Source organism: Lissotriton vulgaris, chromosome 4_1 (genome assembly GCF_964263255.1).
Source record: "Lissotriton vulgaris chromosome 4_1, aLisVul1.2, whole genome shotgun sequence".
Lineage (NCBI taxonomy): Eukaryota > Metazoa > Chordata > Amphibia > Caudata > Salamandridae > Lissotriton > Lissotriton vulgaris.
The window spans coordinates 547,305,832-547,330,615 of NC_141691.1; the positions used below are offsets into that span (position 1 = coordinate 547,305,832).

The 24,784-nt window shown below is 46.1% G+C and overlaps 1 protein-coding gene across 2 annotated transcripts in view; it reads right to left on the minus strand.

The window, feature by feature from the left end:
• The window catches only part of LOC147722229 (biliverdin reductase A-like), a 279,271-nt gene that overhangs the window by 136,953 nt on the left and 117,534 nt on the right, over nt 1-24,784 (minus strand). For both annotated transcript variants that reach the window (XM_086966810.1, XM_086966811.1), the window contains exon 2: nt 9,267-9,395. In XM_086966810.1, the coding sequence (XP_086822936.1) occupies nt 9,267-9,395 (129 nt within the window). The remainder of the gene's footprint in view (nt 1-9,266; nt 9,396-24,784) is intronic.

Consider the following 24,784-nt stretch of genomic DNA (forward strand, 5'->3'; position numbering starts at 1 on the left):
TTGCTCTTACTAGAGCATGTGTGTTAGCGAAAGGGAAACGTGTGAATGTGTTTACTGATAGCCAATATGCATTCGGTGTTGCACATAGTTTTGGACGATTGTGGAGAGAGAGAGGTTTCTTGACGTCGCATGGTACGAAGATTCAGCATGGCCAGCTTGTGAATGATCTCTTGGATGCATTGACGCTGCCTACGCAAGTTGCGATTGTTAAATGTAGTGCGCATCGTAAGGTGACGGATGATGTTGGTCGTGGTAATGCGTTTGCGGATGAGACTGCTAAGGAGACTGCCCGGAACCTTAGCACTCGGATGTATGTGACGAGTTCGGTTAGGTGGCCTACAGAATCGAGTATGTGTGAGGACACTATCGAAAGTGTGAAAGAAATTCAGAATGAGGCCACCGAGACTGAAAGGACGAAGTGGAAAGAAAGTACGGGAAAATTGGACGCGAATGGTTGTTGGATTGATTTGTCGGATCAGAAAAGATGGTTGTTGCCTGATGCGTATGTGCTGGCCGTTGTGACAATGGCGCATGGGTTAGCACATATTAGCGTGAAAGGTATTTGTAAATTGTTGTCTCCGGTGTGGAAGAATGATGGCATTACGAAATGTGCTGAACGTCTGGTGAAGAATTGTATGGTGTGTATGATGTACAATCCTGGCAAAGGAACCCCAACTCCTCCTGGCAGTTTTGCTCCCCCCTCATATCCCTTTGAGGTGATTCAATTGGACTTCATCCATATGGAGCGATGCAATAACCTGAAATACGTTTTAGTTGTGGTTTGCGCATTCTCCCGATGGATTGAGGCCTATCCTCTCAAAGACAATACTGCTTTGTCTACTGCGAAAATCCTACTGAAGGAATATTTTCCTCGGTATGGAATGCCTAGAGTCGTGTGGTCAGACAACGGAAGTGAGTTTGTTGGAAGTGTGATGAAGAGTGTGTGTAAGGGCCTTGGAATTAATCAGAAATTCCACAGTGCCAATCATCCCCAGTCAGCTGGATTGGTTGAAGGGTACAACGGCACCCTTAAACTAAAGCTAGCGAAGATTCAGGCTACGACTGGTCTTTCGTGGCCTGACGCTTTACCTTTAGCATTACTGTCAACTAGGGCGACTGTACACTCCCGAGTAGGGCTTAGTCCCTATGAAATAGTGTTCGGCCGTCCTGCGAATGTGTGGGGGGTTCCTAGGCCAGGAATGTTCTCCGATCTTGAGTACCCAATGTTGATCGATTACCTACATGACTTGACTGCTAAACTGAGGTTAATTCACCAACAGGTTTACGACGCATTGCCGACGCAGACGGAGGGTCCAGGCCACCAGCTCCAGCCCGGAGACTGGGTGGTGACGAGAAACTTTTCACGCAAGAACAACCTGGACCCGAGGTTCACCGGACCCTATCAAGTGCTCCTGGTCACGAGGACTGCCGTTCGTCTCGAGGGACGTAAGAATTGGGTGCATGCCACCCATACCAAAAGAGTCCCTATTCCTTTGCCGGCAGACCCGTGGGTAAGGAGAGGCATTGCATCATCTGAAACAGAAACCTTGCCGGCGTTTGTGCCTTTTAGCGACGCACAGCCTGTTGGAGAATCCTCAGCGCAGCAGAAAGACACTGTTGACCAATTAGCATCAAAAGACTCAAGGCCAGAACACTCAACTGATCAGCAGGACGTTGTCTCTTCAACGGATCCTTTGTTTGACGAGCAGACACGTCCTGGGAAAACCCAATACTTTTTGCGATCTCGCACTAAGGACAAATAAAAGATCCTGTTTTGCTGTATTGACGATTGCATTACCCCGTTTTCCGTGATCAGTTTTGAACTTTCGTATTACTGTAACTTTTCTGCATATATATATTGAGCTTCATTCCTTGTACTTTTTGCTTCCACAGCTGAGAGACTTTGTTTTTGCATACATATATATTGTGCATTGAAGGCCGTAGGGCCGCGCGCGTACTTCCTTCTGGATAGTAGGTCTTGACGCTAGGTTAAAGGCCGTCGGTTCCTGGGAACTCCTAGGGATTGACTATTGCTACACAGAACGAAGTGCGTCAAGAAACGTTGCGGACGGTCGTAGGGAATGGCATTCTCGAAGCTGAATGATTTGGAGGGAGCTCAAGTTCACAGATTCAAGCTGCAGCAACTCAGTCGTACCAAATGTTTTATATTCCAACTGTTTGTATTGTTTTTGACTGCTTCTGCATTATTGGCGGGTGGGGTGTATTACACGATGTCTTACTTCTTACCTGCTACACCTACTCCTACTCCTGACTCTAATCTTACCTCTACTGCTTCTCCTCATTCCTTTCACATGTTACCCGAACACGAGCAGGCTAGACGTGTAGAATTCCGCAACAATTCCTTTATTCAGCTCCTTCATCAGCACCAGTTAGTGGTTAACACTACTAATTGTTGGGTGTGTGGGTTGATGCCACATACTACAGATAAGGGAATTCCATATCTGGTGTTACCGTATAGTTCCCAAGGGTCAGCTCGAGCATTTCAAACAATGTTTCGAAGCGCACTGGGTTTCCACCCCATTCGAGAACCACGTTCCCCCTACTCTGGTCCTACCTCGTATCAAAAACCTTTGTCGATAGCAATAGAGGATTTAGATAGTGATATCTATGATCCTTCGCTTATTCTCGAAGAAGAGATACAAGCCTATAGGGTCCTAAGTAGAGGTGAATATAGTGTGTTCACTAGCGAAAAACAGCTTAAAAGCTCGCCTCCGATATGGGTCGTACCCCACACTGGTAATTTCTGTCTCATGGGTCGTGGCCGAAGATCGCAAGCCCGACTTGGAGCAAGTGCTTGCACTGAAAATTACATTCTGCCGATGTCCTCGTCCCCTGTGTTTCTGGCTGCCAAGGGTACATACTTTATCTGCTATGATCGTGCATACACATGGTTGCCCGCTGACTTCATGGGCTCCTGTTTCATTGCAAATCTATTGCCTCCGACGTTCACTGTAGATGCCGATTATCATAAGACTAGAGTTGTGCGAGGCGTAATTAGCGAAGAGGATACTGCCGGTCAAGAGGCAGGAGACTTTTTCAAGGGTTTCCTCCCGTTTTGGGGACCTATGGTTAATAGTAGGAACCTGAGACAGTTGACCCGAGTGGTGGAATCGACAGCTAATATTACTGCCAGTGCCCTTGGTAATATCACCACAGAACTTCAGGCGGAGAGACTTATGACGTTACAAAACCGTATGGTTTTAGATGTCATCTTAGCAGATCGAGGTGGGGTATGTAAGGTGATCCATTCGAGCTGCTGCATTTTCATTCCAGATAATGCTCCTACTGTCTATCAAGCCATCTCGAGGTTGCATAAGATCTCCAAATCCATACACGTGGATGTAGGGGATTGGACGCTACTTGGTTGGTTTTGGGGCCTGATGTCGACTTGGGGTTGGAAGATTCTGATGATCATTGGAGTCGTTGTGGTGTTCCTGTTCACGTGTTGCCTTTGTGTACAGTGTAGTCCTGCCTTATGTGGCCTCTGTGCTACAACGTGTATAAGACAACCACCTGTTACCAAGGGGACTCGATTGGACAGAGCTATGCTACAGCGACATCTCGATGGTTTGATGAATATTGAATATGATTCCGACTAGTGCTTGCCTACATGAGGGCAAAAGGAGCGTCTGAGGTTTCGTGACAATTGTAAGTGGTGTTTTTGACTCGCACGAATATAGTCGAGTCTGGTATCTATGAACCACAAATGACGAGTTTAGTAAGTGTGCGCAGTTTCGCTGTGCTAACTTAAACCGTTCGTTTGTTATGTGGGTTTTTCATCTGTACCCACGGGTTCCATCTTAGATACGGCATCCATTTTGTCTCTTGCCCTCAAGTAGCCAGCGAACGGACGATGTCCGCTTCGCGACCCTGGGACTCCCAAGATATTTGCGGAAGACACATGTTCTTTGTGGGTGTCTTTATGACGAGGGGGATGCTACTGTAAAGCAGATGGTGCCGCTCGAGGCTCATCGTGCCGCACGGACTTATTGTCTCAGCCGTGCATCTCATTAGGCACGTCCCTTTGATGCCTGTATCTCGTGTTTCCCGATACCTCCCCTTTTACACCCTTTCCGATCTTCCCACTGTCTCCGTCTTCCTCTGCACCTGTCTTTGTTCCTATTTCGATCTGTTTTACTGCTGATTGGAATTCGCTAATGTTGGGAAGATGGGTTTTTACAGTTGGGAACCACCAAATGTTTCCGCACTTATGTTCCGGACCTCATGTGTTTCAAAGTGACCAAAAGCGACCCCTCTGGGGGATAATGGTGGGAACCGGGTTGTAAACTTTTGTGTTCAATGTAACTCTATGGGTAAAAACTGTATAAAAGGAGCGATCCACAGAACCAATTTGAAGCAGTCTCCCCAAGTTGCACGTGGTGTACTTGTCGTGACTTCTGTGTTCCCTGCAGCAAATAAACCTTGAATCTTTGACGTCCAAGGAAGTGTCCCGTGTCTCTGTGATTCGTACGCCGGAGCAGGTTACCCACGAAGGTTTCAGGTGTTGTGCCCTGGCACCGCTGGGTCTTAAAGAACCCAGTCCTTCAACCTAACGAAACTCAAAGGGGGTATATACGTCCTCGAAGAGACCAGGGTCTCTGAAGAGGACGCGCAACGCCTCAAAGCGAAATGGATAGGAGAGATAGTATGCTCACCGGCAGTGCACAAGAAAGGAGGGGTCATAACAATCATAAGCAAAAAAGCCAAACTCGCAATACACGAATACCACGCAGACACAAATGGGAGGGTGCTAGTCACAAACCTGAGAAGAGGTGAGGAGTCGATTCACGTAGCCAACATCTATGGGCCCAACTCGGCTGACAAAGCCTTTTGGGAGGGAGTGGAGAACAAATTACTCTTCTTTCTAATGTCCATTATTTGCACAGGTAATTTCAATTGTGTGTTTGATGGTCGTTTAGACAGACACCCTGCCATAATGGAGACCAAACCACGAATGACTGTTAGGCTTAGGGAGTCAATGGACTGGCTGAATTGCAAAGACATCTGGAGTTAACTCCACCCGAAGATGGAGGAGTTCTCCTGTTTTACTCCTACCCACCGAGCATACAGCCATCAAGATAGATTTTTTGTGTCTGATTACAGCACAACCAATGTACAGAAAAATAAGTATTTGGTACAATTCCTATCGGAGCATGCACCATTATTGTTGGAATATGGATTGGGGAAACACTTCTCGAGGATCCCATTATGGTGGCTTCACATTGAGGCACTGGGGGATCAAATTTAGAGATCCGATTTATAGAGAGGAGGTCTGAACTGTGTTGCAGGGGTATTTCAATATCAATTGGACTCTACCCTGCTGAGGAGTACAGAATGGGATTGGGTGAAAGTACTAGGGGGGGGGGAAGCCTATCTAGTGTCTGCAGCACCAGAAGGAGGCTGGAAAGGGAGCAGCTACAAGGGGAGGCAGAATCAACCAGCTTGAAACAATCGTAGAGGAGCCAGGGAGCAGAGGATCTGGCACTAATAACATCACATCGCAACGTGGCAAATATATGGGACAGGTTAAACCAACACACCAGGTGGGAGTGCCGACAACAACTGCACTGGTAGGGGGATAAATCCACCTGATTGCTAGCATGGCTGCTTAAGGGCGAAAGACCCCCCCCCCCCCATCACAACTAATTCTATTGTTGACATGGCCAGATAGAACTTCGATGGCTGGAAAGACAGGCTTTAATGCTCAGTTGAGAGACAACGTATTGGGTGTTTGTGAGGCACCGACAGTAGACACATGCCAAGAAATAGAGCATTCTTTGACTGGGTAGTGGTCCCCCAGCTTACTAAGACGCAGCAAAAGGGGCTAGAGGGGGATCCAGGAAGAAGAGCTGCATGCAAACCTATGACCCATGGTAAATGCCTGGGACCAGACGGCCTGCCGGTGGACTACTATCGGACCTATTCCAATTTACTGGTCACCAGGCTACTGGAGATGATCCTAGAGGACAAGCACCGAGGCACACTGCCAGCACCTATGTGCGAAGCTCTCATCGTGATGATCCCTAAGCCGGATAAAGACCTGGGAGATCCAGGGTCTTATACACCACTCACTATGTTGAACATGGATATGAAGATCCTCTCCCAGATCCTAGCCACAAGCAGAAGTAGGTTGTGTCTAGCCTGATGACCTATGTGTTTTTTTTTGTCAGAGAGGAGTACCCTTGAATGCAGGGGATGGACTTGAAAGCAGCACTAGTGGCATTGGACATTAAGAAGGCATTCAACACCCTGGGATGGGAGTGCTTGTGGGAAGTTTAGAGGCTTATGGGAGTGAGACCAGAATTCTTATGCTGGGTGCATCTTCTGTGTACCCAGCCCACTGCATGGGTGTGGACAGGATGAGTAGTATAGAGAGGTACAAGAAAGGGATGCCCCCTAACCCCGCTCCTCTTTTCTCTGGCAATGGAGCCACTGCTGGTGTGCTTAAGGCAGGAACTAGGGGAGTGGGGTATACTTACTGGGGCTACTGTGCATACTGTATCGATCTATGCTGATGACACTCTTCTTTTCCTGTGCAGGCTGGGAGACTCAATATCAGTATTGCTATGACTATTGGAGAACTTTAACAAAGCGCCTGGATTACGCATCATTAGGCACAATATGGTCCTTTTGCCATTGGCAGACCTAGTGGAGCATCCTCGAGGTAGGTCTGCCCTGAGAAATGGAAAAATTCCAAACCTGGGTATACAATTAGCCCACGGCCCCAATATGACCTTAACAAAGGGAGGGTGAACAACGGTTTATGAACCTCCATTCAGTTCTGGAATATGCTACCAATCTCAGTGATGGGCCGGGTGGCCGAGTAAAATGGTTTTTGGCAGGTACGAGGAGCAAAGTCAAGTTAAATGTCCTGAAACCTGACCCTGCAGCGTTTATATAGGATTTTCCTATATTGTGCACCTAGATGCCTTTGATGTAGTGTGTCCCCAGCACATTTTCTCCATATGACATGGATCTGTCAACAGTTGGAGGCCTACCGGGCTGGAGAGGTGCAAATGTTCAAGGAGGTCATGGGAACCAGGTTGGAGAGAACATCGCGTGATTGGCTGCTTGGGCTTCAGCCACTCTCTAAAACAGGGAGGAAAATGAGATATGGATTTGTGCAGCTGGGGCCTGGAGACACATAGAGATACATTGTATTAATCCTACGCCCTCTCTGCAGCATAAATGTCTGCCAGATCTGCACGAGTGGTATGTGGCAGAGGAGTGTAGACTAGGAAGAGAGCAGACAGTTGAAAATGCGGAATGAGATCTGGAAATACGGGGGGTGGTGGTTCAACTGGAGGAAGTAGATCAAATGAATAAAGGGCTCAACCCCTTGGCCCCTGAGGTGGAAATGGAGCCCCCTTAGATGAGAGTGTGTGCAGCAATCAAATGCAGACACTGAGTGGTGAAATGCCCCCCTCTTTTCTCTCCAGGGGTAGGGAATGGTGGAGTCGGCGTAAATTGGTCCTTAAAGTCCAGTCTGGACCTACTTTAAAGTGTAGAAGATGAAGGTGATATATGGGTGAATGAGTCTGCCAGGTGACTGCTGGTCGGGGCATCTCATAGACAATGTGGTTCTAAATATGTGTGCATCTCGAATAATACTGCAATGTTCAGTTGTATTTTATGTTTCTTGTATTCTACATAGAAAACCCTAAGAAAGACAAGTTAAAAAAATAAAACTTTAAGATAGTCCTCAGACACCCTAAGAGAGACCCTCACCGATCCCCAAGTGATCCTCAGTAGTGATAAGGAGCCAACAATCAACCATCAGAAACAGTATGCTGCGCAGATCCTTCACTGACATCATATGCAAGCAAATAAACGCCAGAACCACTCTGCCTGTACTCTACCCACTCTGTCAGTGCACTCGTGGAGTGGATAGGGACGTTAAAGAGAGGTCAGGGAGCTCCTTTTGGTACACTAATTTCTTCTCTGCTCAAAACCCTGAAACACAACATGGGCTGTTCAGATGGTACTTTCCAGGGGTAGTGCACTCACCCAGAAATTTCCAAGCTCCCTGGCCATACACCCCACATTTGAAGACCCCTGTGGGAGAATGACCACAAACTTCCATAAACTGCCATGGCCGCACCATGAAAAAAATACCAGCTGTGAAATGTAATACAATCTTACTTTGCGACTGTCTTCGTACATGTGCACCAGCAAATATACTTGTCAAAGGCTGGAACTGCATGAGCTTGATTTCTAGTTTTCATGGTGCAAAGACAGGATCTGCTTTTTTCCCACCAACCAGCCTGACCCCTTTGTCAGACTGCAAGAAGGGTCATTATCCAGACAGTGATCTGGTACCTTTAACAAAAAATCCATACTGGCAGGAAAAGTCTCAGAATAAATCTGGAATGCAGGATTGTGTCACAAGTCAAAGGAAGGAATCACCAACCAAACAACCGTGTGAGTGGCAGAGCTAGAGTAGCGGTGAAGTTGTGACACTCTGTAAGGCCAAAGTTAAACAGGAACAAAGCCTTGGGGACTCCGGCAGCATAAAGGTACACGTTGAGTCTGACACCATATCAGAACAGTGGCATGCTGACACCATGCTGCTAAAGAGTTGTTGGTTCCAGAGAAACATTACAGTACTGGTGGTGCATCTCTCCCCCACACTCTCCATAACAGATATTTACAAGTCAGCGTACAATCACAACTGCCTTAGAGCAGTGTTGATCCATTTTCCAGAGACCCTTCCATTATACATGAGGAGGTGGAAAACACCACATGCAAATGATATTATTGTGTTACGGTTGCCGAATTCACTGGTGCCTAATATCTTAAGGGCCTAAGATAGATTGCATTCTATGTGAACCCTGCCTCAAAGAAATCCTACTGCCTCAACTCATTCGGATCCTGTGCAGAAGTAGATGTTTGTCAAAGTCTTTCAATCAGAATTATTTGTAACTAGTTCATATAAAAGAAAAAAAAATCGTATGTCAAAAAGAGTTTTCATGAAAAATTGTAAGCATCTTTAAACAAGCTGCAATAGTGTCTTCTTCAGTTCGCCTACGGGTATATCAATTCAGAATAAGAAGTATCAGCTTTTTGTAACTATCCTAGATGTTGCAGACTCTTACACAAAGGGATTCCCGTAATACCAGATCTAATATATATTGTCTCTGCCACAACACACTTATGAATAGTTAAACAGATTAAAAATATAATAACACGAATAATAAGAACTAACACATTTCGTTGCCTAAATAAGAGAAATGTAAAAAACTGACCTAGAAACGAAACCCAGAAGCTTCAGACTCTCGGATGCACTGGATGGCAAAGGATTGAGCAGGTCTCTCATCCGCACGGACCCAGCAATTCCAATCCCAACGACCACAACGCCAAACATTTTGCTAATCCTGCAGCAGAAAATAATAATTTACTTTCTAACAAAAACGTATGCTGTCATGCATTTCTGTTTCCTTCAATTAAAAAAACATAAAAATGCAATAATGCATGTATGCGAGCTAGTAGGATACCTTGATCACTCTTAACAATATGCAACAAAAGCAAAAAATAAGAATATGTATAATATTTTCTCCCTGCTAGGTCCACACAGGTACATAGTAGTCAAAGCTATAAGACCATTATTTCATCTTTGTACTGATTTATTAAAAGAGTGAGTAAATTTAAGTGCAATTTTGTAATCAGGATTTCATCTTCTACAAGATACAATATTTAAATACTTCCCACTGTAGTAGATAATGAAATATTTTGCTGGATTTAACACAATTTACTGATGTACAATCAGATGATTTGACTAAACGTACCCCTTTATTAAATTAGATTCCGGTATCATAAGCTCCTTACCTTGGGTGAACCTCCACATCTATGACCTTTGCCACTTAATCTTTCGTAGGACTTCAACACAGGCCCTACCCATTTTTGTACCACGCTACAAATTGCCCAAATATTTTGTATCACTGCCAGGGTTACTTTTATAGTTGGCTTGACCCAAGACAATTGTTCAGTGTATCTCATCCCTAAATATTAATAAGAATTAATTTTTTCAATTGTTCCAAGTCTCAAAATTGACTTTTTATTTGATTGCCCCATCCACCTAACTTCCACCTCTTTCTATTTGGATACATTAATGCTCAGACATTTTTTCATTAATTATTGAAACAGGATTAATAGTCCCTGAAATGACTTTCCCGTTTTGGCTATTAAAACTGCATTAGCTGCAACTACCAATATAGGAGCACTATTTTTGCCCATCTTTGGGATGTCTTGTTCAGAAAAGGGGGCATATGACATTAATATAGAACATAAAAAGAGGTGCCACTGGTACACAACCTAGGCACACACATCTAAGATACCTAGTCCTTTCCCATCCATTTCCTACTTTGACTGCTGTGATATTCCCTTCATTTAACAGCATTAGACAATGCCACAATCCCTTCCTGAGACCCGGACTATCCAAAGTATGCTAAAGATTATTTTCATTAACAGCATCAAAAGCTATTTTAAGGTCAACAAATAGAAAGCAAGTTTTGACACTACTGCCAGGAAGAACTTGTGGTAGAAGTTAATAAAACCCAATGAGAGATGAGTGTTATATTTTGGTATAGAACCATAATGAAGTGGAGCTCTAATGCCTTCATCTTCCACCTATTCCTAAATTCTTCCCCAGATCAGTATACTCTCTGTTTTGTTTAAATATACTAGGTACAGTTTGAGTCAGATCAATAACTTAATTGGGAGATGACTTTTTGTATGCCAGGTGCCCATATATCTGGTAGGCTCTTAGTTAACTATGAGAAAATATAACCAGGACCTGTTGTCTTTCCATTGCTTCGCTTCCTAATTTCATCTGCAAATATAGGGGTGAAAGTTATTGTTACTTGGCATTGTGCATCCTTTTAATATCAAACCACCAGTCTCACCCACCAGTCAGTCAATTCTTTTTATAAAGAGGGCAAAATATGAACATCGTTCACATGCTCAAAATATATATTCCTACCACGCTTTTTGGTCGATGGAACCATTTGTATAAATTGCCACAATCTTCTCAAGTCCTTATTATATGCTGCATCAATGTCAATTTCGAATTTCTCCTTCTCTTTTCCCTTTTTTGCATTTTATTAGATCTTTATACTCTTTCCTCAATTGATAGTATCCAGAAAACTATACATGTTTTCTAAAAACTCTTCTGGTGTTATAGCAATTAATTCCCAAAATCCCAATGTTCCCGGACTAACCAGTCGCACATAATAAATTCTTAGAATTAACTTTGGCTTCCTCCTATTCTTTCCCCAGACCATTTGATGTCCAAATGTTAAACCACATATAGCTTTTCTTCCCTCCCTTCTCAACTATCCTACGCCATGTTGAAAACATCCTGACCATAACCTAGTAACTGTGTGCCATGTCTCTTATAAAACACATTTCAGTCTACATCAAATAGTTTGAAAATAGCTCCACAATATTCCAAAAGACTATTTGCATCTGCATCTCATTTTCCTCCGTATTATCACTTTCCCCAGGAACCTCAGGAGCAATGGTGGTCCCAGTCTAAATGACAGTTCAATCTGCACTTCTCATGTGAATGCTTCTTGCTAGTACATTATCTGCTTCGTCCAAGCCCAAATACAGTACTTTTCCATCACCCCTTCCACCTACTTCATATCAATACAGACAAGGTTATTCATTCTTTCTATCCTGCATTCCTTCTGTACTATTCTTATCTCTCATATTCCCTCATTCTTTTTCTGACCTAAATTGGAAGCCCCTTTGTTAGGCAGTAAATCACCTACTCTCGGTCTGAGGTATGGAGTGAGCTGGTCTTGACTTTATAGGATGTTTACTGGCAGCAATGTTAAGAGAGATATTTCTCCAGGGGATCTGGTTGGAGTACAGTCAATCATTCGACCTGCTGATCAGGTCAGACATTGTTGCAACTAAATTAAATAAGTTGAAGTCTAAACATGCCTATTCCTCTGTTGCCTTGCTTATTTATTCTGGTGTTTTGAAAATATGAAGGTGCCATCTAGGCAGCAGAGGACAGGTTGAGAATGGGTGGGTAGGTAGATGTGGCCGGAGACCTTGATCATGAGGATCCTAATGCAGACCCTACAAGTGTGAGAAACAGGCTCATCGACCCAGCATTAACCAGAGATCAGCCAGAAGCAAGGGGGTCAGTGTGTGGTAGCAATAGATACTTACCTTTCTCTCACCAAGAGAACAGTTTGAATTTCCCCATGCCGGCAAGGGATACCTGGGGCATGCCTGTGGCAGTGCCTGAAAATGGAGCAGCAGTCTATGCAGCCAGAGAGAGGGGCACAAGGAGACAACATGCAAGTGAGCTTAGTGAGATAAATGGCTGACAGCAAACCTGTAGAGGGTAAAACTTGGTACTCAAGATATGGGGCTGATTCTACCACCCCACGCCCGTTCCAGACCTTGGGTCGCTCAAGCCTCGCTAGGTACCAAAAAGACTGAAGTCGCAGTTGAAATATTACCCAAGCTCGTTGAGAAGCAATGTAGGGCATATGACTAGAGACCAAGACATGAACGATCAGGATGACCAAACTACCCCATGCCGCTAGCAAAGCAGATTACAAGGAACCTCACTAGGATTCCTCAGATGTCATTGCCCTTCTCCCTTTGAGAAATTGCCCCAGAGGCAGAGTAATGATCTTTGTCCGGAAAACAGAAGCTGGCCACAACAAATGGCTACCTGTGAAGGTGCTCTCCTAGCGGCACAGGAGGGGTTGTTGAGTGTGCCCAGTAAAGACAGACTGGACAAAGATTTCAAACTTTAAGCAGAACAAAGGAGTCAATTGCAGGTTATCTAGACATGGTAAAGTTTTAGTTTATAATATACACGGGTAAAGCCAATCCAATAATGGAAGCTGTGGGTGCTGCCTTTGTGCAGGGATTGCTACCTTGTGTGCAGGACCTGTTACAAACACACTGTATTGGTAGGCTAAGGATTTAGCACAGTGCATTACATTGGCCAATCATTGTGTAACTGTGCAGGGGATGTGAAAGGAATCCAAGAATTCAAAACAAATGACTTAACAAACACGATCATTTCAGCAAACTATAAGAATGAGTGGGAAGGGGAAACACAAATGAGGGAGAAAAATGAGGGGGGACAGGAATGTGGGTGGGCTGGTCAAAATAATGGGAGAGGGAGAGATGAACAAGTCCCGCCAGGTTGGTCATGTTTTAGCTGTGAACATGTGGGTCATTGGAAAAGAGATTGCCCCAACCTAACACCTAGAATTCCGTCACAACCCAGCTCTCCCAAGTTTTCCCACATTACACAGAACCAGTATAATGACTAGTAGGGCAGCCCGAGACGTGTTGACTGTGCTGTAAATACACTAATTCTGGTTGATCAAACTGGTCATTATGAAAAATATATGTTCAATGGTGAACTCTCATCTTTTCTCTCTGTCAGTGGTTCTAGGTCATCTGTGCTGAATGCCTCTACATTTCCTTCATTAGCTCTCTCGGGCTTATCAACTGATGCAATCACCATTTTGAATACAAGAGTTCCCCAAATAGAATTCTGATACTGCTTCTGTTACACTGGGTCTGATAACGCTCACACATGCCAATTGGTTGAACCATGCATCACCTCCATACTTGTTGGGAAGATATTTCTTAAGTATATAGAGCTGCACTATCTTTGGTACTGTTAACAGTGTTCCCAAACGTTCAACAATCTACTGAAAATGAAGTTTTGGCTAGGTTATTTGAATCTGACCTTCAAAATGATTAATGCAAAATGTAAATGTCTGAGTCTCTGAATAAGTACTTCAACAAGTTGCTTCTACATGATTGAACCTGTTAAAATCAAGGTGAAGCCTATTGAGACGTTACCCTATATTTCACAGTACCCTTTATGTGTTGAGGTTAAAGGTGGGCTCTGCTCTTTCACTACCGATTTGTTTCAGCAAGGTGTCTTAGTGACACCGTGAACACCTGCAATGCTCCGACTCTCCCATCAAGAAATTGGGCAAGATATGTGCTGCTCCCTGTTTTCCAACAAGGGGTGGTGATGGACAGAGTCTCTGAATTAAGCAAATACTCTCACCCAGTCAAGAGATCAGGGCTAGATCCAACACCGTTTTTTAGCTCACTGCACCATCCCAGCTCAGAACCTGCCTATATGCAAATTAGTCTGTTCCTGTCCCAGTGCATGATGGGAACAGGGCAAACCAAACTACCAAGCCAATTCTTACACTGGGAAGGAAACAAACTTCCAGGGACCGGTTTCTGGCATTTCAGCCGTCGTCGGCCCGGCTTGCTTGAATCCTGATGGTGCAATGAGCAAGGGACTCACATCTGAGTATACCCTTCCACGCTTATGGTGGACAAAATATTTAACAACAAGGGGTGGTGATGGACAGAGTCTCTGAATTAAGCAGAATACTCTCACCCAGTCAAGAGATCAGGGCTAGATCCAATACCGTTTTTTAGCTCACGGCACCATCCCAGCTCAGAACCTGGCTATATGCAAATTAGTCTGTTCCTGTCCCAGTGCATGATGGGAATAGGGCAAACCAAACTACCAAGCCAATTCTTACACTGGGAAGGAAACAAGCTTCCGGGGACCGGTTTCTGGCATTTCAGCCGTCGTCGGCCCGGCTTGCTTGAATCCTGATGGTGCAATGAGCAAGGGACTCACATCTGAGTATACCCTTCCACGCTTATGGTGGACAAAATATTTAACAACAAGGGGTGGTGATGGACAGAGTCTCTGAATTAAGCAGAATACTCTCACCCAGTCAAGAGATCAGGGCTAGATCCAACACCGTTTTTTTAGCTCACTGCACCATCCCAGCTCAGAACCTGGCTATATGCAAAGTAGTCTGTTCCTGTCCCAGTGCATGATGGGAACAGGGCAAACCAAACTACCAAGCCAATTCTTACACTGGGAAGGAAACAAGCTTCCGGGGACCGGTTTCTGGCATTTCAGCCGTCGTCGGCCCGGCTTGCTTGAATCCTGATGGTGCAATGAGCAAGGGACTCACATCTGAGTATACCCTTCCACGCTTATGGTGGACAAAATATTTAACAACAAGGGGTGGTGATGGACAGAGTCTCTGAATTAAGCAGAATACTCTCACCCAGTCAAGAGATCAGGGCTAGATCCAACACCATTTTTTAGCTCACTGCACCATCCCAGCTCAGAACCTGGCTATATGCAAATTAGTCTGTTCCTGTCCCAGTGCATGAAGGGAACATGGCAAACCAAACTACCAAGCCAATTCTTACTCTGGGAAGGAAACAAGCTTCCGGGGACCGGTTTCTGGCATTTCAGCCGTCGTCGGCCCGGCTTGCTTGAATCCTGATGGTACAATGAGCAAGAGACTCACATCTGAGTATACCCTTCCACGCTTATGGTGGACAAAATATTTAACAACAAGGGGTGGTGATGGACAGAGTCTCTGAATTAAGCAGAATACTCTCACCCAGTCAAGAGATCAGGGCTAGATCCAACACCATTTTTTAGCTCACTGCACCATCCCAGCTCAGAACCTGGCTATATGCAAATTAGTCTGTTCCTGTCCCAGTGCATGAAGGGAACAGGACAAACCAAACTACCAAGCCAATTCTTACACTGGGAAGGAAACAAGCTTCTAGGGACCGGTTACTGGCATTTCAGCCGTCGTCGGCCCGGCTTGCTTGAATCCTGATGGTGCAATGAGCAAGGGACTCACATCTGAGTATACCCTTCCACGCTTATGGTGGACAAAATATTTAACAACAAGGGGTGGTGATGGACAGAGTCTCTGAATTAAGCAGAATAGTCTCACCCAGACAAGAGATCAGGGCTAGATCCAACACCGTTTTTTAGCTCACTGCACCATCCCAGCTCAGAACCTGGCTATATGCAAATTAGTCTGTTCCTGTCCCAGTGCATGATGGGAACAGGGCAAACCAAACTACCAAGCCAATTCTTACACTGGGAAGGTAACAAGCTTTCGGGGACCGGTTTTCATGCATTTCAGCCATCGTCGGCCTGGCTTGCTTGAATCCTGATGGTGCAATGAGCAAGGGACTCACATCTGAGTATACCCTTTCAGGCTTATGGAGGACAAAATATTTAACAACAAGGGGTGGTGATGGACAGAGTCTCTGAATTAAGCAAAATACTCTCACCCAGTCAAGAGATCAGGGCTAGATCCAACACCGTTTTTTAGCTCACTGCACCATCCCAGCTCAGAACCTGGCTATATGCAAATTAGTCTGTTCCTGTCCCAGTGCATGATGGGAACAGGGCAAACCAAACTACCAAGCCAATTCTTACACTGGGAAGGAAACAAGCTTCCGGGGACCGGTTTCTGGCATTTCAGCCGTCGTCGGCCCGGCTTGCTTGAATCCTGATGGTGCAATGAGCAAGGGACTAACATCTGAGTATACCCTTCCACGCTTATGGTGGACAAAATATTTAACAACAAGGGGGGGTGATGGACAGAGTCTCTGAATTAAGCAGAATACTCTCACCCAGTCAAGGGATCAGGGCTAGATCCAACACCGTTTTTTAGTTCACTCCACCATCCCAGCTCAGAACCTGCCTATATGCAAATTAGTCTGTTCCTGTCCCAGTGCATGATGGGAACAGGGCAAACCTAACTACCAAGCCAATTCTTACACTGGGAAGGAAACAAGCTTCCGGGGACCGGTTTCTGGCATTTCAGCCGTCGTCGGCCCGGCTTGCTTGAATCCTGATGGTGCAATGAGCAAGGGACTCACATCTGAGTATACCCTTCCACGCTTATGGTGGACTAAATATTTAACAACAAGGGGTAGTGATGGACAGAGTCTCTGAATTAAGCAGAATACTCTCACCCAGTCAAGAGATCAGGGCTAGATCCAACACCGTTTTTTAGCTCACTGCACCATCCCAGCTCAGAACCTGGCTATATGCAAATTAGTCTGTTCCTGTGCCAGTGCATGATGGGAACAGGGCAAACCAAACTACCAAGCCAATTCTTACACTGGGAAGGAAACAAGCTTCCGGGGACCGGTTTCTGGCATTTCAGCCGTTGTCGGCCCGGCTTGCTTGAATCCTGATGGTGCAATGAACAAGGGACTCACATCTGAGTATACCCTTCCACGCTTATGGTGGACAAAATATTTAACAACAAGGGGTGGTGATGGACAGAGTCTCTGAATTAAGCAGAATACTCTCACCCAGTCAAGAGATCAGGGCTAGATCCAACACCGTTTTTTAGCTCACTGCACCATCCCAGCTCAGAACCTGGCTATATGCAAATTAGTCTGTTCCTGTCCCAGGGCATGAAGGGAACAGGGCAAACCAAACTACCAAGCCAATTCTTACACTGGGAAGGAAACAAGGTTCCGGGGACCGGTTTCCGGCATTTCAGCCGTCGTCGGCCCGGCTTGCTTGAATCCTGATGGTGCAATGAGCAAGAGACTCACATCTGAGTATACCCTTCCACGCTTATGGTGGACAAAATATTTAACAACAAGGGTTGGTGATGGACAGAGTCTCTGAATTAAGCAGAATACTCTCACCCAGTCAAGAGATCAGGGCTAGATCCAACACCGTTTTTTAGCTCACTGCACCATCCCAGCTCAGAACCTGGCTATATGCAAATTAGTCTGTTCTAAGCATGGGCGGAAAATCCGTTTCGCTCGCGGATTTTGCGGATTTTCGGGAAATTCGCAATCCGCGAGATTTGCGAATCTCCCGCAAAATCCGCAAATCCGCGAGCAGCGGATTTTGCTCGCACTGCTCGCACTGTTCGCGTGAGTTCGCGGCTTCCCAGTACAACTTCGCGCCCCGCGAATAAGTGCTAAATTGCAGAAATACGATCTTAGCAAAACTGAAACTACTTACCAGGTTCAAAAGTTCAGGCTCATCATTAGTAGCCATTTCCTGTAGTGCTTCCTGAGGGGCCCCTCCAGAGTTCAGTTGCCAGTTGCAACTATTATGTGACCCTGCTCTGAACCTCAGAATAGTTACACATATGCCACAAAGGTCCTGAATTACAGCTAAGGGAGACAAGCAGGAGCCAGGCTGGAAGTTAAAATCCATTAATCAGCCCCTAATTCATTATTGTCAGTTGGGGCAGGGCAGGTGTTGTAACTAATTTTGCAACAATGAAAGCACTTAGCAAGTGCAAAAGATCACTAATCAGGGCGCACTAAGGAAGCAGGTGCCAGCTAAAAAAATATTCTGTGACACATTAATCAGCCCCAAATTAATTCAGGTCACTTGAGGCAGGGAAGGTGTGCTTTGCTTTGCCGAAAATAATGTACACTGGACAACCAGAGGGTGTGGTGATGAAACAGAGGGTGGCATGGGTGGGCCAGAGGGTGGCATGAGTAGTCAGAGAGTGGCAGTGGTGACAGAGAGTGGCAGTGATGAAGAAGAGTGTCCCAAACAGGCTGGACACGTAGAAACAACAAGTTCGCAAAACTTGCGACCCGACAGGTAAGTTCGCAAATTGCGAAATTGTAAAAACCCTCGCGAACTGGCAGAAACACGGGCGAACACAAAAAAAAAAATCCGCAAATTCGCGGGAATTCGCGGATTTTGCGGATTGCGAGTTCGCAAATCCGCAAAATTCGCGAACGCGAGATTCGCAAAATTCGCCCATGTCCTGTCCCAGTGCATGATGGGAACAGGGCAAACCAAACTACCAAGCCAATACTTACACTGGGAAGGAAACAAGCTTCCGGGGACCGGTTTCTGGCATTTCAGCCGTCGTCGGCCCGGCTTGCTTGAATCCTGATGGTGCAATGAGCAAGGGACTCACATCTGAGTATACCCTTCCACGCTTATGGTGGACAAAATATTTAACAACAAGGGGTGGTGATTGGCAGAGTCTCTGAATTAAGCAGAATGCTCTCACCCAGTCAAGAGATCAGGGCTAGATCCAACACCGTTTTTTAGCTCACTGCACCATCCCAGCTCAGAACCTGGCTATATGCAAATTAGTCTGTTCCTGTCCCAGTGCATGATGGGAACAGGGCAAACCAAACTACCAAGCCAAGTCTTACACTGGGAAGGAAACAAGCTTCCGGGGACCGGTTACTGGCATTTCAGCCGTCGTCGGCCCGGCTTGCTTGAATCCTGATGGCACAATGAGCAAGGGACTCACATCTGAGTATACCCTTCCACGCTTATGGTGGACAAAATATTTAACAACAAGGGGTGGTGATGGACAGAGTCTCTGAATTAGGCAGAATACTCTCACCCAGTCAAGAGATCAGGGCTAGATCCAACACCGTTTTTTAGCTCACTGCACCATCCCAGCTCAGAACCTGGCTATATGCAAATTAGTCTGTTCCTGTCCCAGTGCATGATGGGAACAGGGCAAACCAAACTACCAAGCCAATTCTTACACTGGGAAGGAAACAAGCTTCAGGGGAACGGTTTCTGGCATTTCAGCCGTCGTCGGCCCGGCTTGCTTGAATCCTGATGGTGCAATGAGCAAGGGACTCACATCTGAGTATACCCTTCCACGCTTATGGTGGACAAAATATTTAACAACAAGGGGTGGTGATGGACAGAGTCTCTGAATTAGGCAGAATACTCTCCCCCAGTCAATAGATCAGGGCTAGATCCAACACCTTTTTTTAGCTCACTGCACCATCCCAGCTCAGAACCTGGCTATATGCAAATTAGTCTGTTCCTGTCCCAGTGCATGATGGGAACAGGGCAAACCAAACTACCAAGCCAATTCTTACACTGGGAAGGTAACAAGCTTTCGGGGACCGGTTTTCATGCATTTCAGCCATCGTCGGCCTGGCTTGCTTGAATCCTGATGGTGCAATGAGCAAGGGACTCACATCTGAGTATACCCTTTCAGGCTTATGGAGGACAAAATATTTAACAACAAGGGGTGGTGATGGACAGAGTCTCTGAATTAAGCAAAATACTCTCACCCAGTCAAGAGATCAGGGCTAGATCCAACACCGTTTTTTAGCTCACTGCACCATCCCAGCTCAGAACCTGGCTATATGCAAATTAGTCTGTTCCTGTCCCAGTGCATGATGGGAACAGGGCAAACCAAACTACCAAGCCAATTCTTACACTGGGAAGGAAACAAGCTTCCGGGGACCGGTTTCTGGCATTTCAGCCGTCGTCGGCCCGGCTTGCTTGAATCCTGATGGTGCAATGAGCAAGGGACTAACATCTGAGTATACCCTTCCACGCTTATGGTGGACAAAATATTTAACAACAAGGGGGGGTGATGGACAGAGTCTCTGAATTAAGCAGAATACTCTCACCCAGTCAAGGGATCAGGGCTAGATCCAACACCGTTTTTTAGTTCACTCCACCATCCCAGCTCAGAACCTGCCTATATGCAAATTAGTCTGTTCCTGTCCCAGTGCATGATGGGAACAGGGCAAACCTAACTACCAAGCCAATTCTTACACTGGGAAGGAAACAAGCTTCCGGGGACCGGTTTCTGGCATTTCAGCCGTCGTCGGCCCGGCTTGCTTGAATCCTGATGGTGCAATGAGCAAGGGACTCACATCTGAGTATACCCTTCCACGCTTATGGTGGACTAAATATTTAACAACAAGGGGTAGTGATGGACAGAGTCTCTGAATTAAGCAGAATACTCTCACCCAGTCAAGAGATCAGGGCTAGATCCAACACCGTTTTTTAGCTCACTGCACCATCCCAGCTCAGAACCTGGCTATATGCAAATTAGTCTGTTCCTGTGCCAGTGCATGATGGGAACAGGGCAAACCAAACTACCAAGCCAATTCTTACACTGGGAAGGAAACAAGCTTCCGGGGACCGGTTTCTGGCATTTCAGCCGTTGTCGGCCCGGCTTGCTTGAATCCTGATGGTGCAATGAACAAGGGACTCACATCTGAGTATACCCTTCCACGCTTATGGTGGACAAAATATTTAACAACAAGGGGTGGTGATGGACAGAGTCTCTGAATTAAGCAGAATACTCTCACCCAGTCAAGAGATCAGGGCTAGATCCAACACCGTTTTTTAGCTCACTGCACCATCCCAGCTCAGAACCTGGCTATATGCAAATTAGTCTGTTCCTGTCCCAGGGCATGAAGGGAACAGGGCAAACCAAACTACCAAGCCAATTCTTACACTGGGAAGGAAACAAGGTTCCGGGGACCGGTTTCCGGCATTTCAGCCGTCGTCGGCCCGGCTTGCTTGAATCCTGATGGTGCAATGAGCAAGAGACTCACATCTGAGTATACCCTTCCACGCTTATGGTGGACAAAATATTTAACAACAAGGGTTGGTGATGGACAGAGTCTCTGAATTAAGCAGAATACTCTCACCCAGTCAAGAGATCAGGGCTAGATCCAACACCGTTTTTTAGCTCACTGCACCATCCCAGCTCAGAACCTGGCTATATGCAAATTAGTCTGTTCTAAGCATGGGCGGAAAATCCGTTTCGCTCGCGGATTTTGCGGATTTTCGGGAAATTCGCAATCCGCGAGATTTGCGAATCTCCCGCAAAATCCGCAAATCCGCGAGCAGCGGATTTTGCTCGCACTGCTCGCACTGTTCGCGTGAGTTCGCGGCTTCCCAGTACAACTTCGCGCCCCGCGAATAAGTGCTAAATTGCAGAAATACGATCTTAGCAAAACTGAAACTACTTACCAGGTTCAAAAGTTCAGGCTCATCATTAGTAGCCATTTCCTGTAGTGCTTCCTGAGGGGCCCCTCCAGAGTTCAGTTGCCAGTTGCAACTATTATGTGACCCTGCTCTGAACCTCAGAATAGTTACACATATGCCACAAAGGTCCTGAATTACAGCTAAGGGAGACAAGCAGGAGCCAGGCTGGAAGTTAAAATCCATTAATCAGCCCCTAATTCATTATTGTCAGTTGGGGCAGGGCAGGTGTTGTAACTAATTTTGCAACAATGAAAGCACTTAGCAAGTGCAAAAGATCACTAATCAGGGCGCACTAAGGAAGCAGGTGCCAGCTAAAAAAATATTCTGTGACACATTAATCAGCCCCAAATTAATTCAGGTCACTTGAGGCAGGGAAGGTGTGCTTTGCTTTGCCGAAAATAATGTACACTGGACAACCAGAGGGTGTGGTGATGAAACAGAGGGTGGCATGGGTGGGCCAGAGGGTGGCATGAGTAGTCAGAGAGTGGCAGTGGTGACAGAGAGTGGCAGTGATGAAGAAGAGTGTCCCAAACAGGCTGGACACGTAGAAACAACAAGTTCGCAAAACTTGCGACCCGACAGGTAAGTTCGCAAATTGCGAAATTGTAAAAACCCTCGCGAACTGGCAGAAACACGGGCGAACACAAAAAAAAAAATCCGCAAATTCGCGGGAATTCGCGGATTTTGCGGATTGCGAGTTCGCAAATCCGCAAAATTCGCGAACGCGAGATTCGCAAAATTCGCCCATGTCCTGTCCCAGTGCATGATGGGAACAGGGCAAACCAAACTACCAAGCCAATACTTACACTGGGAAGGAAACAAGCTTCCGGGGACCGGTTTCTGGCATTTCAGCCGTCGTCGGCCCGGCTTGCTTGAATCCTGATGGTGCAATGAGCAAGGGACTCACATCTGAGTATACCCTTCCACGCTTATGGTGGACAAAATATTTAACAACAAGGGGTGGTGATTGGCAGAGTCTCTGAATTAAGCAGAATGCTCTCACCCAGTCAAGAGATCAGGGCTAGATCCAACACCGTTTTTTAGCTCACTGCACCATCCCAGCTCAGAACCTGGCTATATGCAAATTAGTCTGTTCCTGTCCCAGTGCATGATGGGAACAGGGCAAACCAAACTACCAAGCCAAGTCTTACACTGGGAAGGAAACAAGCTTCCGGGGACCGGTTACTGGCATTTCAGCCGTCGTCGGCCCGGCTTGCTTGAATCCTGATGGCACAATGAGCAAGGGACTCACATCTGAGTATACCCTTCCACGCTTATGGTGGACAAAATATTTAACAACAAGGGGTGGTGATGGACAGAGTCTCTGAATTAGGCAGAATACTCTCACCCAGTCAAGAGATCAGGGCTAGATCCAACACCGTTTTTTAGCTCACTGCACCATCCCAGCTCAGAACCTGGCTATATGCAAATTAGTCTGTTCCTGTCCCAGTGCATGATGGGAACAGGGCAAACCAAACTACCAAGCCAATTCTTACACTGGGAAGGAAACAAGCTTCAGGGGAACGGTTTCTGGCATTTCAGCCGTCGTCGGCCCGGCTTGCTTGAATCCTGATGGTGCAATGAGCAAGGGACTCACATCTGAGTATACCCTTCCACGCTTATGGTGGACAAAATATTTAACAACAAGGGGTGGTGATGGACAGAGTCTCTGAATTAGGCAGAATACTCTCCCCCAGTCAATAGATCAGGGCTAGATCCAACACCTTTTTTTAGCTCACTGCACCATCCCAGCTCAGAACCTGGCTATATGCAAATTAGTCTGTTCCTGTCCCAGTGCATGATGGGAACAGGGCAAACCAAACTACCAAGCCAATTCTTACACTGGGAAGGAAACAAGCTTCCGGGGACCGGTTTCTGGCATTTCAGCTGTCGTCGGCCCGGCTTGCTTGAATCCTGATGGTGCAATGAGCAAGGGACTCACATCTGAGTATACCCTTTCAGGCTTATGGTGGACAAAATATTTAACAACAAGGGGTGGTGATGGACAGAGTCTCTAAATTAAGCAGAATACTCTCACCCAGTCAAGAGATCAGGGCTAGATCCAACACCGTTTTTTAGCACACTGCACCATCCCAGCTCAGAACCTGGCTATATGCAAATTAGTCTGTTCCTGTCCCAGTGCATGATGGAAACAGGGCAAACCAAAATACCAAGCCAATTCTTACACTGGGAAGGAAACAAGCTTCCGGGGACCGGTTTCTGGCATTTCAGCCGTCGTCGGCCCGGCTTGCTTGAATCCTGATGGTTCAAAAGCAAGGGACTCACATCTGAGTATACCCTTCCACGCTTGTGGTGGACAAAATATTTAACAACAAGGGGTGGTGATGGACAGAGTCTCTGAATTAAGCAGAATACTCTCACCCAGTCAAGAGATCAGGGCTAGATCCAACACCGTTTTTTAGCTCACTGACCATCCCAGCTCAGAACCTGGCTATATGCAAATTAGTCTGTTCCTGTCCCAGTGTATGATGGGAACAGGGCAAACCAAACTACCAAGCCAATTCTTATACTGGGAAGGAAACAAGCTTCCGGGGACCTGTTTCTGGCATTTCAGCCGTCGTCGGCCCGGCTTGCTTGAATCCTGATGGTGCAATGAGCAAGGGACTCACATCTGAGTATACCCTGACGGTGATGGATCAAGCCCTGATCTTTGGACTGGGTAAGAGTGGTCTGCGCAATTCAGACACTCTGTTCATCACCACCCCCTTTTCTGAATCGCTCCCTGTTTTCCAGCGGCCTCCACCGCACCATTATTCCATATATAAGAGCCAATGCCCAAGGGATGCTGTAGGAGATTTATGCTCTTCTCTCCTTTTCATCTCCATATATGAATAAAAACCGGTACCTGGTTGCTTTCCAATTCGACGGAGGGCAGATAACATAGCAGAGACTCCCAAACGCATTAAACAAATCACCATGCATCTTTTGCAAAGCTTCAAAGCAGGAGGTCTTCTTGCAGGTTGAGCAAACGCGGACTTTCTCACCTGCACTAGGGCTTTTTGAATACAATAAATCATCTACAGTGTATTGTCATGAAGAAAAGAGGTTCGTTCTTAGAGGATTTGAACAAGATCATGTGGATCGGAAGAAGCCCATTGACTATTAGTCTTCCTATCTTGACCTAGTAGT